The 18,828-nt window shown below is 47.9% G+C and overlaps 1 protein-coding gene across 6 annotated transcripts in view; it reads right to left on the minus strand.

Moving 5' to 3' along the window:
* The window catches only part of Gria1 (glutamate ionotropic receptor AMPA type subunit 1), a 316,597-nt gene that overhangs the window by 94,244 nt on the left and 203,525 nt on the right, over nucleotides 1-18,828 (minus strand). For 5 of the 6 annotated variants that reach the window (XM_038326152.1, XM_038326149.1, XM_038326150.1 and 2 more), the window contains 3 exons: nucleotides 15,143-15,304; nucleotides 11,959-12,126; nucleotides 5,222-5,326 (listed from right to left, as the gene is read on the minus strand). In XM_038326152.1, coding sequence (XP_038182080.1) covers nucleotides 5,222-5,326; nucleotides 11,959-12,126; nucleotides 15,143-15,304 — 435 coding nt within the window. The remainder of the gene's footprint in view (nucleotides 1-5,221; nucleotides 5,327-11,958; nucleotides 12,127-15,142; nucleotides 15,305-18,828) is intronic. The other variant, XM_038326151.1, reaches the window with a different exon arrangement.

Genomic DNA, 18,828 nt, shown 5'->3' on the forward strand with positions numbered 1-18,828 from the left:
ACTCAGCGTTAGCCAAGCTAGTGCATCTAAAAGGTTGAAGTTAATACGCTTTTTGCAACTTTATCTCAGACTACGGCATAGGGATGCCTGCTAGAAGAATAGCAAAAGGACTATGCAAAGAACAGAACAGCATCTCCTATGCCCAAAGGCAAAGCAATAAGCCAGAGAAAAAGAGCAAGCGTTGATACCTGGGGCTCTGTAGACTGAGGTCAGGAGATGTACTGCATTTTTTTTGGAGGTAAGAAGCCAGTGAAAATTTCTAAGCAGTGTGATTTTGTTGTATATTTGAAACATGCTCCCCAGCTCTTAGGCTGGAAATGTGAGCTTTGTAGTGAGGTGGGGCCACAAACAAACACCTAATAGGATCCATGGCAGTGAGGAAGCTGGTGGCCAGGGCAAGGAAGCTGACATGGATCCTAGGTAGGCCAGGGAAGATGGGGGAATGACGGTATTGAGGTCATTATCTTAGTTTGTATGTGAAAAGTTGGATGCCAGGGACTTAAGACTTCAAGGAGGCAGGTGGAATTGAAAGCCATGAAGTCTACAGGAATGAGAAAATAATGGAGATACTGGTAGGAATTCCGGTCACTGTGATTTTTCCCACCCAGTTATGAGCAAGGCCAGAACTGAGTACAAACCCAGGCTAGGGAAGGGAAGACTCAAATCAAGTTGAAAGGGGTAGATGTCAGACACCATTAGTAAGCACTGAAACAGCCAGTCACATAATCAATAGGCAAAGGCGTTGTCTCTCTACTGCTGGCCCCCTGATGTGGGACTCTGCAGCAGAATGCCCTGCAACCCCCTGTGGGTGGCTAGTAAGAGAGTGTGTGATTCCATCCCAACATGACAAGATGTTTCATTTCGAGACGGATCCCTAAGCCCACCCAGAAGTCATACATATAAGTGGGACTTCACAGGACTAGACAACACTAGAGCCAGGGCCAAATCTGCTCTCTGGAACTTCAAGCTTGTTGGAAGAAAGCCAAGCACCATAGCATCTCAGTGGGATGTCCAACTGCGGCAGGATTGCCTAGGGAGTAGGCTGGCCCTGAGTCAGCATGATTGGAGTTTCCCAGAAGCCCTGAACCAGGAAGAGAAACACAGGGCAGGTAAGGCCTTGCAATGTCCTTGAAACTAGCACAAGGTCACTCTTGAAAACCATAGGTATTAATTTGCTTGGAGTCTGATTGAGTAGAAGTCCTGGTGGCAGGGATTCAGAGAGATTGATTTTCTGAGAGTGAGATCCCTGTAGACAAAGAACGTGTAAGACCACATTCTAAGAAAGGATTTAGTCATGAGAAAGTGAGTTTCAAAACAGCCTGGAGATCAGAAAACCAGGCACAGCCATTAGCTCAAGGATTTGAAGGCTGCCCATTTAGTTGTTTATGTTCCTGTGCGGTGCACACAGAAGTGGTGTAAAGTCTCTGAGGCAGACAGAGAGGAATTTAAAACACGAGCCAATGGGCGTGGGTGAATGACCCTGCATGCCCGAGACTGCTTTCCTCAAACTTGTGCTGTGGAAGGGTAGGCACCATCTCATTCGATCCTTTGAAGTAACCTCCTCCTTTCCTCCCTCCATCCCTCCCCACTCTTTCCCTTTCTCCCTCTCTCCTTCTCTCTCTTCTTCTACGTCAGGGTCTCATGGCATAGACCAGACTGATAGTGATCTTGTCTCAGTGTTCCAAGTCCCAGGATTACCAGCATCCCTCCCCTGCCTCAGAGATGATGTGACTGAGGTCAGGAAGGCTGAGTGATGTGTTCAAGGTCACATGACCAGTGCAGAGTAAAATGTTACTTAATTACTGGTTTGCCTGTTCTTAGAATCCCAACTCTTCCCCCAGGAAAGTCCAGCAAGCTGGGGAGGAAGCTTTGAACTCATCTCTAGCACTGAGCCTGTCTCTGCTGCAGGAATCTTCACGCCTCCAGGCAGGGCTTGTGTAAAGACTCTCATCTGTACAGGGATCTGCTTGCTCTGGGACGTTCTTAATGAAGCCAAGGTCTAGAGAAGATGGAGTCTTCTCTGAGCAGAGTCAGGGGAAGGCTCAGAGGCACAGCCAAGGTCCTGTAATGACTGGCAAGGTCACACCAAAGGCAGTTTATGTGTGAGGAAGGTTTCTGACTCCACTTCCACAATAGACTGTAGTCTGGTCTGGAGATGACCAGTGTGCCTGGAATGAGGGGCTGGTAGAAACACAACCACATGGAATTTTTCAAGAGCCGTCTAAAAAGCGAGAACTGAGAGGAACAAGAAGCTATTCAGCCAAATCCCTCCCATGTAAAGATCCAGACCTAGCTAGGCTAGCAGCTGTCAGATGGCTGACCCACAGCTGGATGGCGTCTGATTCTCATGTCTACTCCTTACACTACCGCCTTTCTGCAATGCACTGCTAATCCTAGGCAGGAACCTGGCTTCATTTAAACAGCTCCCACTACCTGGGGGAGAGGAGGATTCTCATCAGCAGCTTCCCTAGTCCCTTATTGGTAGCCCAGGCTGATCTTGAACTTCTGTTCACCTGGCCTCACTTTCCCTTGTGCTGAGCTTATAGGTCTGTGCCACCAGAACAGGTACAATCTCCATGTCTTAATGATACGAACGCATGGCTTTGATGCATTGTACAGGCATCAAACTTGTGCCACTGGCAAGTAGTAACAATAGTCACTGTGATGATTCTGAAGTCATCCCAGGTTCATGGAAACTGGTTTTCTAAGAGCAATTATCTAGACTGTTCCAGTCCTTTGCAAACTGCCTACAGCACCCATACTCCACGGTAAGGCAGGAGTCATGGCTCTTCTGAGGGTCTGAAAGAACTGTGGTCAGGGAAGGAGAAGGAGGTCATGTGTCTGTTGTCTCTTCTGGGAGCAGCAGGATTCTCCTAGTGTACCTTTGAACCCCAGCACTGCCCTGATTGTGTCCCTTGGATCCTTTCAGCCTCGATAGAAGCTGCAAATAAACAGGGGATAGGGAGTCAGGGCCCCTGAATTTGGTGTCTCTTTAGCTATGGCTCTCTGGGACATTGTGAAGCTTAGGGGGCTTTTCTGCCTCAGTTTACCCATGGAGAAATGGATATGTTTCATTTAGGCCGATACTAGATAGACTGGGTACACACATGTCCTGAAAGAGGTGAGGATGTCGTCTCAGACTGCCCAGAAGCCGGTGTGTGCATCTGTCACGTTCCACAGCTGCTGAACACACCACTGAGCTAATCTAGGCGCGGCGTGCTCCCGTTTCAGAGATGTGGAAGTTGAGGGTTAGGATAATTAAATGCTTTAGGAGACGAAATTACCTTCTCTAGAAGCAGGACTTGGGAGCATCAAGCTGACAAAACCAAACTCTTGGGGTGGGCAGGCTAATATGGCTTGCCCTGAGAGATGTCCCTATCACATACATGGAGTTTGACCATATTCTAGCAAGAGGGACACACAGCTGAGATGGAGAAAGGAGCTGGGACAATCTGGGTGGGGTCCACCTAGTTTACAAGCCATTTAAAGCAGAGCCTTCCCGTGAAACAGAGATGTGGTTTCTGAGCCTGTGGCTAGAGATGGTACTGCAGGGATTGGGAAGTGGGAAACCTCTAGAAAAAAGTTGGTTAATGAGAAGAAACCTCCAGAAAAGAACATGATCCTGCCAGCACTTTGACTATGTAACCCATCCATGTACGTAATCATAAGGTGAAATATTTGTGTGGCTTGAAGTCCTGGTTTGTAGCAATCTATTATGGCAACTGTGGAAAATCTCACAGCCCTAATGAGCCGACCCAGGCTAGGGAGTACAGGTGGGTTCTACGGCAGGGTAGGGAATCTGGGCTTCGGGGACCCAAGAAGGCTGTATCTATCTAGAATCTTCTGCAATGGAATCAATGCTCTGTGCACTGTCAGACGTGACACCCAGGAGCCACATGTGGCTGTGTAGCACCTGACAATTCTTAGGTTTTAATTCATTAAAAAGTTAGATCCCAATAATCTGTGCAGTCAGGGTGAGGATATGTAACACAACCTTGGAGACACAGAGGCCGCCATGTCTCAGACACGGTGCCAGCTTTCCAGGGTCTAGAGCTAGCTTAGCATCTAGAACTTTCAAACACCAGGGAGTCTTGAGTCAGCTCAATGAATCCACGAGGTCAGCGTTATTGTGAACTCTGTCTACCTAGCTCAGAGGTCTGCCCAGATCCCAGACGAGAAAATGGAGAAGCCGGGCTTTGGTTCTAGCATCCCCAAGACCTGAAGCTCTTCGTCAACTTCAAAACCCTCAGCAATGCTTTCTTGCTAGCTTAACACAAGGAAGCAGACATGAAGAAGGCTGAGGGCAGGGGAGACAGAGGCTGCCAAGAGACAGAATGAAAACATCCAGGAAACTTGTCTCCAAGGAACACCCTTTGCTCTAAGTGCTGAAGGCTGAGGAGGTATCAACCAAGCAAAAGACAGCGGCAGGGTAGAGAGCCCATCCTCCCTTGGTACAGGAAGTGTCGGGTTAGAATGGAGTATATGAATTCAAAGAAGGAAGATTGGCTGGAGTGGCGTGAAGGAAGTATCAAAGGTCAAAAATGGAGACATTGACAGTGGCCAAATCACACTGAGTCTTAGAGTTTAAGTAAGAGCCAACCAAGGATCTGTACTTCATCTTCAAAGGTCTAATATGAATATTAATGTTATATACACAATGTGTTTTTCACTTTGGCTTCTGTGGAGAAGAGAGCATGGCTGTGAATAGGTATGGGCAATCAGAATATGGTTAACCTCACCAATAAACATTCTATAATTCTCCAGAATCCCCAGGAATATCACTGGCATACTATACACATCTATTGCTTTGTATCTTCAGGGTCTTAAGAAAATGAAGCCAAATCTCATTTTATATCCTTGGCTAGCCTCAGACCTGCAATTATCCTCCGGCCTCAGGCACTCAAACGTTGGGGTCCCAGGTAAATGTTAGTATGCCAGACTCCTTCTTTGTATTTTCAGAGTGTTTTTCTGTCCCATGAGTCTCAGGCCCTGTTAGAAAAAATCTGGGAGTTGCATCTCCGTTTTAGAGAGGGAATCAGTTCTCAGACAAGGGACCCGACTCTCTCCAAACCCCAAATGACAAGTGGCAGAGCAGAGACTAGAAGATTCTAGAACTCACAGTGGCCTGAGTCTCTTCAACGGTATAGGTGAGGTGGGTGTCCAGGACCCTCATTACTGGCCTGAGCCTCCACTTAGTCGAGTCAGCCAAGGTGGCCCTTACCTTGCGGATCCCGTCATGCTTCATTTCGATCACGTGGAGGGTATAGTTGGTCCGGCGCCCTTTCTCGTTAAACTGCACATTTCCGGTCAAACCTTCGAATCGTACCTGCAAACAGAGTTAGATGCTGAGCAGGGAAGCTGCCAATCAGCAGCTGTTTCATGTTTGTCCCCATGTTGTTTTGTTGCTTGTGCTTGTGTGGTTTTTGGTTTGCTGACGTGGTGTCTTAAGTAGCTCCATCTGGTTTTAAACTCAATAAGAACCTGACAAAGATGGCCTTGAACTCCTAACCCTGTGGTTGTCTCTACTTCCTAAGCGATGGGATAACAGGCAGGTGACACTGAGGCAGGCAAGCACACAGAAGAGCTTACTAGCTTGGGAGTCTCCTCTCTGAGCAACGCACCTTAGCAACCTGTTGGCAACTTAGGACCCCTGTCTGCATCAAGTTCACACTCATCTGGTTTAAGCTATGGAAACAAGTTAACGCCCTCAGCAACCTCTTCCTAATGCCCTGTTTCTGTTCAAACATGTCTTGGAAACACATCCTGAAACCAAGGAAGATGGACCAGTCTTGTCTAGATTGGTTTGGGGGGTACATGCGCAGTAAAGCAAGCTGTGTTTCTTTGAAGGAACTTTTAGGAAGAATCTCCTATTTACCCTCTTATGCCTACACACTATTGTGTATGTGTGTGTGTGTGTGTATGTGTGTACATATATGGTTGAGATCAGCTACATGATGGGGAGGGACATGCACAGTGAGCAAAGACCTATTAATCTAAGTCTGTCTTCCAAAATAGAGAACCTCCAAAATGACACTCCTAGTAACCTAACTCTGCCTTCCTCTGAACCCCATCAAAGGAAGACTGAAAGATAGACAGGGACCTCAAGTCCCCTCACTGACACGGCACACTGACGATTCTGACAGTGTACCTCTTTCTGATCCATGCTAACACCCTGCCTTAAGGAAAGTGTTCTTGCTACTTTATCGTCTCTGTGAGCTTTTGTTTCCTTCTCAAATAACCCAGCAAGATCCTGGAAACATTCAGTCCACATACCCTATCATGCCCAGCATTTGTTGGTTCTTCTGCTGGAGCAAAACCTCATAACCCAAAAACGCTACATGAGGAGGCCACAGGCTGAAATTCCCACTCCATGTTGTGGCTGGCATAAGCACAGAGAGGACTTCCCCACCTAACTGGGCACAGTCTCTCCGAGTGCTTCAGGAAAACACTATCAGTAGCAGAGGGCATGCTAACGGGACATCTTCCCATCACCCTTAGTCAAACACTCCCTTGGCAACCCGCCTGCTCAGATGAGCAGCTGAAGGTGGAGAAGCCGAGTAACCCGTAAGATGAGGATGAGTCCAGGAAATAAAGTCGTAGTCCCCGATGGTAACACTATGTCCCCAGATCCTTCCTGCCTATGAGTGCCAAGGGAAGTCTCTCTGACAATATAAGCACTGCTTATATTCCCACCTTCAATAGCTTGAATAAAAGGCATGCAGAGTTTTCTTTTTCAGATAGCAGTCATGGAGGATAGCTGGTGTGTGTGTGTGTGTGTGTGTGTGTGTGTGTGTGTGTGTGTACGTGCAGGCCTGTTCTGAAGCTGACCCTTTCATCCCTTTCTGGTTTGAAGTCTCAGTAGGGAGGCCATGACAGGCCCCAAACACTGAGCAAATTATACAAGCTCTTTGCTCTCTCATTGGCAAGCTGGAGATAACACCACTCCTGGAAACGTCTGGACCATACTTGCTTGGCAGAAAGAAGACAGAGCATGAATGCTGCCACAGAGAACGCTAGAGAGGAGTCAGTGACTTCACTTTCTTCTCCCCTTGGTCACTGTGGTGCCTTCAATAGGAAATGTTCCCCATAGGCTTGTGTATTCAAATACTTGGCCTCCAGTTGCTGGCGCTTTTTGTGGAGGTATATTATAGGTGGTACAGCCTTGCTGGAGAAAGAATGTCGCTGGGAGCACATGTTGTCTTGCCTCTCTGTCATAATGGACTCATCCTTCTGGCACTGGAAGCCCACATAAAGTCTTCCTTCTGCAAGTGCTGTGTATTACCATAGCAACGGGAAGGGAACTCATACAGCCTCCCTGGTCCATGCTCAGCTCTCCCAGTGGTTCAGGTTCAAGGTGCTTAGCTTGGTTGCTAGGTCTAAGTTCAAGTAATTTATTTAGACAGTGATGGGAAAATTGTTTGGATGAGTGGATAGTAGACTATCCTGACCATATAGGAAAAACATCATCATTAACAATACAAATGGGCTCCTGCTCTTTGGTACTAGTCTCAGATATCAATGGGTGTTGTGTGATTTTTGATTGCATTCTAATGTTCCCGAGACTGACAATAAAGTTTGTTTTGAATGAGAGGGTGGAGCTAGCTACTAGCTGGCCAAAATTAACCATAGAGATTTTTGAGGACTGAGGACAGATAGACACAGGAAGGAGTATGGCAGGGCTTAGAGAGGGTCTCAGCCCTTTTGGATGGAGGAACGAAAGAGATAGGAGGTCATTGATCACTCTTCTCTAATCATTCAGGTTCCTACCCCAATCTCTGACTCCTGAAATGGAGGAGACAATTGATTATTCTTGGCTCTAGATTCATGGGAGTCAGTAGATTCCTGGAGTAACTGAAGCCTTTCATATCTTCTTGGGGGGAACCTATACCCTTGGAGGTAAACCACAGTGCTGGAGGATGGGAGGGGACATAGAGCAGAGCCACCAGGATGTCAGAACAAGGCGAGGCTGAGTCTGTGCCCCAAACTCTTTGTGACGAAGGGTAGAAGAAGCTTCTAGAAACTCAGCTTTGGAACTACTGAACTCATCCATGATTCTGTGCTCTGGGCAGCCAGCCCTCCCAACCGTAGAGTGAGTGAAGTCAGGATGATGCAGCAGGTCACCTCTCCTTACTTCCTCTCTTGGAACTCTTGGAGTTGTCCTTGTCCCTGCCAACTGCCTTCATGAAAGCTGGAAGGTTTGGCTTGGTTTTCCGGTAAAGGGAATTGGTGCCAGCTCAGAGCCGGCCTCTAACAGGATGCTGAGGTAAATGCTTTCCTTCCTGCCCAAGAGCCGTGGTTAGTGTCTGCTACGTTAGACATGTTAAAAGTAATTATTCAAGATTTCTGTTGAAGTCCAAGTAGGAGTGCTGTTCTACCAGGGTAATTGCTCCAGGTCCAGGGTTCCTTGCCATCAGATTTTTTCAGTGGGTGAGAGATTTAGGTTCAGTTCCAAATGGATGGCAAAGGGGCACAGGCAACAGGGAATTTATAGCCAAGGACAGGGGAGGCGCCAGTGAAGGAACAGTGCTGTGAGGAAACCTAAGGAGTAATGGGGCTTCTTAAAGTCCTGGAGAAGTTAAGCTATCAGGATCCCGCTTAAGACGAAGCCCTGCTACACATCGCCTGAGGGCTGGTGATGGGTGAGCGGCTGACCCTGAGGCCAGGTTCTGACTGGCTTCACTTAGCACATTCTCTTCTTAAACTGCTTCCCTGGAAAGAACACGGAAGGGCTAGGTAGAGGATGAGGTGTCTCGCTATAGCCTGACAACCGAAGAGTACTTGCCAATTGTCAATTTTATAAGTAATACATCTGGCTCCTACTGTGCTCTGGGGTCACTCAGTGAGGCAGTACACTAGATGCTCAGGGCTTGGCTCTCTGTCATGCTACATCACTGCTATCGTTGCAATTATTTTCAGGGTTTAACTTCCTAGCATGTTAGCCTATCAGGCAGGTTGTGCTAGACTCCAGATGGCACCATTGGCTCCATCTTAGCTAGAGTGGGCTTGGCCTTTTGTACTGCGTGACCTTTGTGTGACTCAAAGGCTACAGACACAGGAGCTTTGGAGCAGATCCCTGGGCTCCAAAGCTTGGATGCCATTAGGATTTACCTAGGTGCCAGTGGCAGATGTCCTCTGATGGTGTGACTATCTAAAGGAAAGGAAGGAAAATGGCCGGACAGTGGCTAGGTGAAGGCTCCAGGGGGAATACTGTAGAGTGGAGTCTACTGGGTCCCAGGGTAGGCCTGATGCACAGAAGGAGGGGCCCTGGGCCGTGGTCTGGTTCTACCTCTGTGTCTAAGCCTCTGTGTCACCAGGGAGTCATCCCAGGGCACCTGGGTCTACCATCTCTTTATAAAGGGAGGTGAAAACCGCGCCAGTGATTCACAAGGTCTCTGCTAGCAATAAACTCTTGATTCTAAGATGATTCACAGAGATTTGAAAAGGAGTCTGTTCTAGGCAGATGGACTTAGTAAGGGAACATTTTGGTTTGTTTGTTCGCTCATCAAAGAGACTGAAGGAGTCTCTCGTGGGTTGGACTTGACTTTTTTCATTGTCCCCAGTGTTGAGTCCCACTTGTTCCCTGGAGTGCACAGTCAGCTTTTGTGAACTACCCATGAAAGGCAGGCACACATGTGTCTCAGTTCCAAAACAGAGTTAAGATATGAGCCTTCACCATGGCAACTGACTCTCTCCAGTCCTGCTAGGGCAGAAGCAGGGGATGAGTGTATATTACAGCGGAAAGATGTGAGCTAGACTATAATGGAAATGAATGCATGCTCAGAGATTTTTTTCTCTCTAGAATTTCCTGTGTAACTTGTGTTAGGTAGAAACTAGAAATCCTCCTGCCTCTGCCTTCTGAATTCTGGGATCTTGGATGCTGCTTGCCTGGCCTCCTCCTCTTCATGGAAAAGAGATCCATCAGAGAGCTTGATGGGTATTCTGAGGTTGTTCAGAGAGACCTGGGGGTTGTCTTTCTTGCCTCCTGATTCAGACCACTGCTTGTCATGCCATGTTGCCTCCTGGGCTTCATCCCTGTCATGGTAGTGTTAGACTATGCTTTCAGGGATGTCATTAAGATGGGAGAAGCAGAGGAACTGGAAGGTTGTGGTGCCAAGGGCGAGTCACTGGGACCATTTGAGGCCAGCCTCACATTGTAGACAGAATCTGTCTCAACTGCTGTCAGGAAAAGCATTTTAAAAAAGCTGGGAATGGATGCTGACTCTTCTGTAATCATTCTGGAACCTGCCTGGTGTCTGTTGTCACTGCCTGGTGACCCGGGGGCTGACCTGCACAGAGACACAGCTGAGGATCTAGAGATGCCTACTGTGGTTGGAGGATCTGCTGCCTCACTTTGGTCTGGAGGATGCGACTGAATGTTCTCCAGCACACAGGGCTCTTTATCAGAAACAGCTGCCGAGGCTCTTTTCTGATCTTTCTCCAGGTTGTGAATGTTGCCAGAGCTGTGAGCATGCGGATGAACATTTCATGTTCATGTATCTCATGTTTCGATGTGCTCCTCTGCCCTGGGAGCCCAAATCCACTGTCTGCTGAATGCAGGCTTAATGGCAGAGCTGACCTCACCCAGGGAACACCATTGGTTGGGAAAGGTGGGTTCTAAAGGACAACGGTACAAAATATCTTGCTGCTATAGGTTCCTCTCTATGCCCATGCTTTGCCATTCCCTTTGTTTTTAGTGTAGTCCCCTTCCCACCATTTCTTTGGAAATACAGCCTCCATTAGGAGGAACCAGAGGCAATTCTGTGAACCAGCAAATTGAGAACCACAACATGGGCTTGTAGTACTTCTAGAAACTTCTAGGACCTCCAAGACTATTGCAGCAGTGGGGAGATCCTCAGAAACTTCTAAAGCAGGAAGGTCAAAATAGACCCATGTATACCACTGCCTCACCCTGCTGTCCCAGCAGGCATATTAGCAATTGAATATTTATACTCTCCACTGTGGAATTTGGATTCTGCCTCCAAGTCCTGTGCATAGGCAATCAATGGGCTCAGGTGTGATTTTTCTATTCTTGTTCTCTCGCTGTTCAAGTGCAAACAGAATTGATGACTCTGGTGCTGAGACTTGAGAAAGTTGGGTCAGAAGGCTGAGCAATAGAGCCTGGAAAAGTGCACCAATAGGAAAGAGACGAAGAAGTCAAGTCTAGGCGTCTGCTCGCAGCTCAGAGCCAACCCTGAGCCTTTCTTTTCTTTTCTAGTTTGTATGTGGTGTGTGTGTGTGTGTGTGTGTGTGTGCGCGCGTGCGTGCGCGCGCACGCACATACAGATGTGTGGATGGGTACATATGCATGTGTGTACATTTACACGTAGAATCCAGAGCCTGATGTCTTCCCCTGCTACTCTCCACCTTTTATATTGATATAAGTCTTGCACTTGAACCCAGAACTCACAAGTTCTGCTAGTCTGGCTAACCAGCCCACTGTGGAGATCCCATCCCTGCCTCCTGAGTGCTGGGATGATAGCCAGTCAGTCTCATCTGCCCACGGTTCATGTGGGTGCTGGGGATCCAAGCACTGGTCCTCATGCTCTTGTGGCAAGCATTTTCCCTGATCAGCTACCTCTCCAGCCTCGACCCTTCATAGATCAAGTCCTCTTTCTGACCATGGAAATCAGTGCTTTCCTTCCTTCCTTCCTTCCTTCCTTCCTTCCTTCCTTCCTTCCTTCCTTCCTTCCTTCCTTCCTTCTTTCCTTCCTTCCTTCCAATAGCCCTAAGCAGAGAATGCAGCCTTGATATTATAAGGAATGATATTACACTTTAGCAGTCTCTTTGTTTTGTCCTAAGTTTGACTTGAGTTCCACACATTTGACACGAACAGTGCAGTGGTCACTCCAAACTCCAGGCACACCCTTCATTTCAGAGCCATGCATGCTGCTCGTACTCCATGCCGACTTTTCCTGTTTGGTTCCCAAGAATGAGATGGGGAGGCTCTGCCAGCCTTACCTGCTGTAGGGCTCTCTGGATGTCAATTCCTTGGCCCCAGGGCACAGCTGGGTTAGCCAGACAGTCCCCGGCATTTCCCCGTCGGGATATGTCAATTCTCTGCCTCCGCAGGCTCTGGAAAGCCTCGGCCATCACCTTCACACCATCGTAGGTGAGAGCGGATGTGTACTGGGGAAGGAAGGCAGACAGGCAGGTGTCAGAGAGAGCTGACAGAAAGGTGGGATGGGGGCTGTGTCGGGGAATGGCTTCCTGGTAGAGAGAAGTATGTGGTGGGTCAGTGGCTAGGAGTTATGGGAGCTTCATCTCTCTCACAGGTCTGTCCAGCCAGTGGCTGTAAGTTTAGCATGGCCAGTTGTAACCTTTAAAGGCAAGCCAGCATTTTGGAGTTTGGTGTTCAGTCTTGTGATCTGAAAAATGTTGGTTTAATTGGGAAGAAATGCACAGATTAAATATAACATATCTGCAGGCCAAATACTTGGAAAGTCAGTTGGCTTCCTCTGTAGGAGAGTTAGCAACCAGGAGCCAAGAAGAGCTGCCTGTTCCACCACCTCTTCGAACAGTAATGAAAACAATATTCCAGGATGAGCAAGCTCCTAATTATCTCTGTGCGTGGCTTACTCCATGGTAAATGCATATTCTATACACTCCCCGTCTTGTGGATTAATGATAGCACTTCAGGGTTTTTCTTGCTTGACCAAAGGGCGGCTAAGATGTAAATGAGGCGAAACTGGTCTTATTACCTAGTACGTCATCCTAAGGTCACACTGCACAGCTAGGGGATGAGGTTATTTTCTAATTCCTAGTTTATTTCCTGATCTGATTTGTTATTTGTGGTCATGGGTGCATATATGTACCTTTCTCTTTGCTCCTTCCCTCCCTCCCTCCTTCCCTCTCTCCCTCCCTCTCTCTCTCTCTCTCTCTCTCTCTCTCTCTCTCTCTCTCTCTCTCTCTCTTTCTCTCTTTCTCTCTCTTTCTCCCTCTCCAGGCTGGAGGTCTTCCCCAGTTTCTCCCTATCTTATTTTTGAGACCTCCTACCTCTGCTTGCGCAGCATTGGGATTACAAGCACACGTTGCCAGGCCTAACTTTGTCTGCGGGTGCTGGGAATCCAAAGACAGCTGTCATGCTTCCGCAGCAAGCTCTTCACTGACTGAGTTGCCTCCCGAGGCCCTTCTAATTTATATTTTTGAAAGAGGCTAGCCTGGAAATTTGTGTAGCCGTGGATGATCCTCCTGCCTCCACGTTTTAAACGCTGGTATTACAAGCATGCACCACTATACCTGTTTTATTTTCTCAGAAAAAAAATGCACTACCCTTAGAAACTGGCTTGGGCAGTCATCAACTAATTTGTTAGCCAGTGTCAGTCAATCTTTGTCTGAAGGCACTTGGTTTAATCAGATACTGCAATGAGTCTTTATTCTTGAAAAGTTAAGTCAGTTTGATCACTGATGGGACAAGAAGTACCTCAATTATATAAGCTGCAGTCCACAAAATTCACTAAGCAGCCTAGAAACATGGGCCACAGGTGCTCTGATGGTCCCAGACAACAGACTTGGCCTCAGCATCCCTCTCAGTGCCACACGTAGCCACTGCCATGCTACGGGATTTGACCTAGAAGGCCAATGGCCCACTCTCCACATTCACAAACACTATCAGATATCAAACAAAACAGGGTTTGGCTCTGGGCCTGAGGAGCAAGAAGCTGGCTGCAGACCCAGGTCGACAGCAGCTGTGCATCTCCAGGCGAGTTTCTCTGATGGTCAGCTGGGCAGACAGAGGTAGGGGGCGTGTGCCACCTCAGTACGCCATTCCCAGAGGCGTCTCTCTCATGAGGTGAGCAGTTTTCTTGTGCTCCATGAGATGGTGACAGAGGGTGGGAGCTGTCATGCTTGCTTAGTACTCATGAGGTGTCAATTTCAACCCTGGCACTGCTAGAGAAGAAAAAAAGATGGTGGCCCTGAGCAGAATAGAAGCAGCATTTTCTGGCTTCCCTTGCAACTAGCTAAAGGCAGTTTGCCTACATGGGGCCAGGGGTGGGTAAGCGGAAGAGCTGCTAGTGACTTCTGAGAGGAAGTCTCTGTGTGTTCATGTATATGTGGTTGTGTATGCATATGTGCATGTGTTGAGATCAGAGGTCAACATCCGGAGTCCTTTTGGTCTTTCTACACCTTAATTTTGAGACAGGGTTTCTCACTGAACCCGGAACTCACCAATTTGGCTAAGACTGGCTCACCAGCAAGCTCCAGGGACCCTCCTGCCTCTGCCTTCCCAGCACTGGGGTTACAGGTATGTGTTTCTGTGTCTGGCTTTTTACATGGTTATTGGGAGTCCCAGCCAGGTGCAATAAGCCTTTTACCAACTGAGCCATTCCCCAGTCTCAGGAAAAGAATTCTGAAAAACAGCAAGTGTGCTTTTTGTTCCCTCATCTTCCTGCTGTGTTATGGTTTGGGCCTGACTATCTCCTCCTTCCCCAGAGAAAAGCCCTCACATGGTGAAGGCGCAACCCCCAGAGGCCGGCTTTGGCAAAGCAACTGTATCATGAGGATACTGACATTAACCAGTGCATTAACCCCCCAATGAACTGATAACCCAGGGGCATCCCTGGGAAGTGACAGAAATCAGGAGGTGGGGTTTTCCTTGGAGGAAGTGGGCCGCTGAGTGTGTGCCTTTGAAGACTGTAGCTTGTCTCTGGCCCCTTCCAGCATCTCCACTTCCTTGATGCCTTGACAGGAGTAGTTTCCCTCTATTGAGTCTTTCCGCCGCAATGTTCCTGCCTTGCCACAGCCCTAAAGGCAATGGAGCCAATGGGCCCAAACACTGCAACCACGAGCTCGAATAAACCTTTCCTCCTAGTGCTGATCTGCTCAAGTATTTTGTCCCCCAACAGAAATCAATTAGCAAATGCTGGGGAGAATGCTGGCATCATGATGGAAGTCTGTGCAGCCTTCTTGTGCTATATAGCAGAAGGCAAAAGCCGAAAGTAACAGAATCAAAAGAATTTGGGATCTCTGATGCCTATGCATCAATGTGACAGTCCTGGGCTGCCGCCACTGTCGTGTTGAGATGCCTGACCCTCATGGTGCTGCTTTCCCTTGCTTCGCAGAAAACCCATTTCCTTCCTAAAGACGAACATGCCCCAGTGTTCGGGGCTGACTAGGGGAGACAAATGGGAATCTGTTTTCACACCTTTGGCCTCTTCCAGTCGACCCTGGTGTGGTCTCGAGCGTCGCTCGTCCTCCACTGCTGCATGATTCTGGCTGGGATGGTGTCTGTGTAGTTCACCAACTGGAAACCCGTCACGTTGGCTCCACTTTCCTTGAACTTGTTTAAGTCAATGTCCATGAAACCCTGCAGAGGAAGGAAAGGGGAAAGTCAAACATGTTGCTCGGGCAGGTCCATGTCATCACGGGTACATGTCTACAAGTCTATGTTACCACGGTGCAGACTCACGAGGCTTTCGCTCCTGCTCTTCAAGGCAGAACAGACCGAAGGTAGACAGCACTGTCTTGCCCCCTTTGGATTCCATTATCATAGATTCCTTCACACAAAGTTAGCAAAGAGGCCAAGAGTGCCTACCCAAGAATAGCACCCCAGGATGAAGGGGGTTCTGGTTTACACTACCTTGGGCCACGTGACTTTGTGTGTTTATGCAATGGAGTCTGGAGGTTAGGGAAAAGGTGAAGTAGACACTATGTACTTAGACTGTCGATTGATGGATGGCTGGGATTTTAAAAATTATTTATTATTAGTATTGCTGTTATTTCTTTTAGGATTCCATACAGTTTATTTTGATGATGGTAACCCCTCCTCCAGCTCCTTCTGGACCCACCCTTCATGACCCACTTAACTTCGTGCCTTCTTTTCTATATTTTTACCCATTATGTCCAATAAACTCTTGTGTGGGGGGGACCAACCCCTGCATGATAAACCTACCAGGTATCATATTCTTCAAGAGCACTGGCTCCCCCAGCAGCTACCAATTGGCAATAACTTCTTGACTAGGAGTGGGGATTCATGTCAACCTCCCTTCTTCATATTGAGATTTTGTCTAGCTTAGTCTCGTGTGAGTGTTGTGCCTTGTGTCAAAACTACTATGAATTCATATGCACAATTGCCCTGTTGTGCCTGGAAAACACTATGTGCACAGTGTGTGTGTGCTTGGCTGTGCGTGCCATTGTGTGCGTGTACGTATGCATGTGTGTGTGTGTGTGTGTGTAGGTTAGAAAACAATTATGTGGAGACTAGTCTTTCTTTTGACATCTACATGGGTTCTGGGGATTGAACTTGGGTTTTGGACTTGGGTGACAAGTCCCTTTACTTTTGAGTCATCTTAATGTCCCGGAGTCTTAAGGTCACAAGATACAAGAAGCAAAAGGAAAATCTTGAAGGAAGGACTGTCCTTGCTTACCACCCTGCTTTACCTTTGGAGAGAGGAACCACTGAAGACTGCTGGGAACAAATGCCTGCAAGTTGCTCAAGGTCACCACCAAGTCTCTGGAAGGAGCTGGCTTCTGCTGGGGGCCTTTATCTCTAGCTGTGCTCTTTCATGTACAGTGAACGGGACCTGTTCTCCCAGAGGAGGCCTGGCCACCTCTGACATCCATGAAGGATTCTTTACTGCAAATGGAATTTCCTTCCAGTTCAGCAAAAAACTCACCCAAAGCCAGGAAACCTTGATCTTAAAAGGAAGCCTTGCATTTATATAATGAATTCAATAATGCTCAGTATTTTCACATCTGTGGCCTCATTCCACTCCACTCCTTTCTAAGGTACAGCTTATGTGTCTGCTTGAGACGTACAGAAACTAAGACAGAAAGCGAGGGTCAGTGCCCACAAAGCTGCTCGCTGAGCTAGCGACAGAGAAGGGACCAGAGCTAAGCTCTTCTGTTAAGCAATTCACTCCCCCCACCTCAAAAAAAAAAACCCTCATCACCAAACACACTATTCTGAGATCTTTGAGTTTTCAAGACCCTTCCCTTGTGAACTTTACGTTCTCCTAGGGAAAATCAGAGAGCAGACAGTAAACGCACAGCACACAATACTGTACAGCAGTGAGCTCTGGAGTAGCTGTGTGTCTGCGAAGAGAGTGTTTGTGGATGGGGAGATGGTTTTGGAAGGAGTGGTCCATATCAGCCTGCCTGTGGGGCCTTATTGATTGATTTGAGTATAGTATAGTATGTGTGGGTTGTGGGAATATCTGGGTTGGATACACTGAACAAAGGCCCAGGGGTAGGAGGCTGCTTGGAATGTTCCAGAAACAGCAAAGGGACTGGTGTGCCTTGAAGCCAATAGTGAGAAAGATTTCTGGTAGGAGATGAAGTCAGATAGTGGTCCAAGCTGGGTCTCACACAGCTTGTGTTAACTTGTATTTTCTTTCCTTTCTTTTTTCAGTTATAATTAGTACTGCACTACAGGATTTTGAGCAGGGCCCACAAAGCTCATGCATGATTGGTTCCATGGCTTGGATGAAGTGCCCAATCTTGCTAACATTAACAGACTAGGAGAAGGAGCTGAGGATGGGTCCCCAAGATGGCGAAGTCCACAGCTGGCAGCCGAGACCTAAGCACCGCACCTGGCTCTACCTCCGATTCCAGGGCTTGTCTACCTCAAATATAAGCTCCTTGACTTCCACTAGTGCCTTTGATAGTCTCTTATCCCTCAGAGCTCTGTCTTATAGACAATCCCAGGTCAGTCCCACCCAGTCTTTATCCTCGCTTCCTGTCTAGGAAGACTATTTCGATTCTTGACTTCTTTCCAGGGTCTGGATCATAGCTAGCACACCGTCTCTCCAGAGAACTCACTCCTGTCCCCTCATCTGAAGAGCCAGTTCCTCCCCTGCAGCAGACACTGTTGGCCCTGTCTGTTTTCACTCTCTGTCACACACCACTGTTTCGTTTTATGTGCTAACTGCAAACACCTGCCACCCCACCTGCAGGAGGGGGAAGCCAGGCGTGCCAAGCTCATATGCCCATGGGCAGCTCTCTACACTAGTGACAGCTGTGGACCTAATAGATGCCAGTCTAGTATCCTCTACCTGGTACTTAAGCTGGTAGAACATTCTATGATGACATCCAGAGATGAACCGTGGTGGGGGTAGGGGACATTCTTGGTCATGAGCTTCAGCGTCCACTTTCTCTGTGCATCCCTACTGTGTTTCCGGGATTGGTGCATAGCACTTGCTTCTTCCTGAAGCCTATCTTTGGACTCTGCTTGTGGGAGAACCCTGGTTGAGATTCTTCCAACACTCAGTCTGGCCCATACCAATGTTGTGCCTGCTGCTTCCCTGGAGCACCTGTCACCACTGAGATCATCTTCCCTCCTTGTTCCTTTTGTCCCTTCTCTTTCCGTTGACATGCTAACTACTGAAGGTGAAAACACTTCCAATTTCCATCTTGCTCACTGATTTGTTCTAGCACCTAGCATCTCGATACATGCCCAGCCCAGGGCAGATGCTCAGTTGTTTCTTGCTGTGAGAATGACTGAAGCTAGAGACTGTCCCTTAAGCAGGTGTGCCAATTAGCCAGGGGAAACGTGACCAGCAGGCAACAGCTGCCAGCGAGTGATTTTAATCAGGTGAGATTAACTTGTACCACAGCCACAGTTCACAGACAGACACAGAGGTAACTGGCTTGTGCAAGGGTACCAGCCAGCTGTTCTTAAAGGTAAAGCCAGAATTCGTCTTTCCTACCCAGCCTGCATTTGACGAAGGTGTGCTCTATAAGAGGACAGCGGTCTCACCATTGGTTAAGAGCCAGTACACAGTTGGGAGGTTTAAAAAAAAGTCTTTAGAGACTTTTAAAAAGAACATCTTGTTCGCCAAACAGCTATTGAGAGAATTTAAAAGAAAATTCTCTCCCACAGTCAGATTCTGT

This window comes from Arvicola amphibius, chromosome 4 (assembly GCF_903992535.2).
Source record: "Arvicola amphibius chromosome 4, mArvAmp1.2, whole genome shotgun sequence".
Lineage (NCBI taxonomy): Eukaryota > Metazoa > Chordata > Mammalia > Rodentia > Cricetidae > Arvicola > Arvicola amphibius.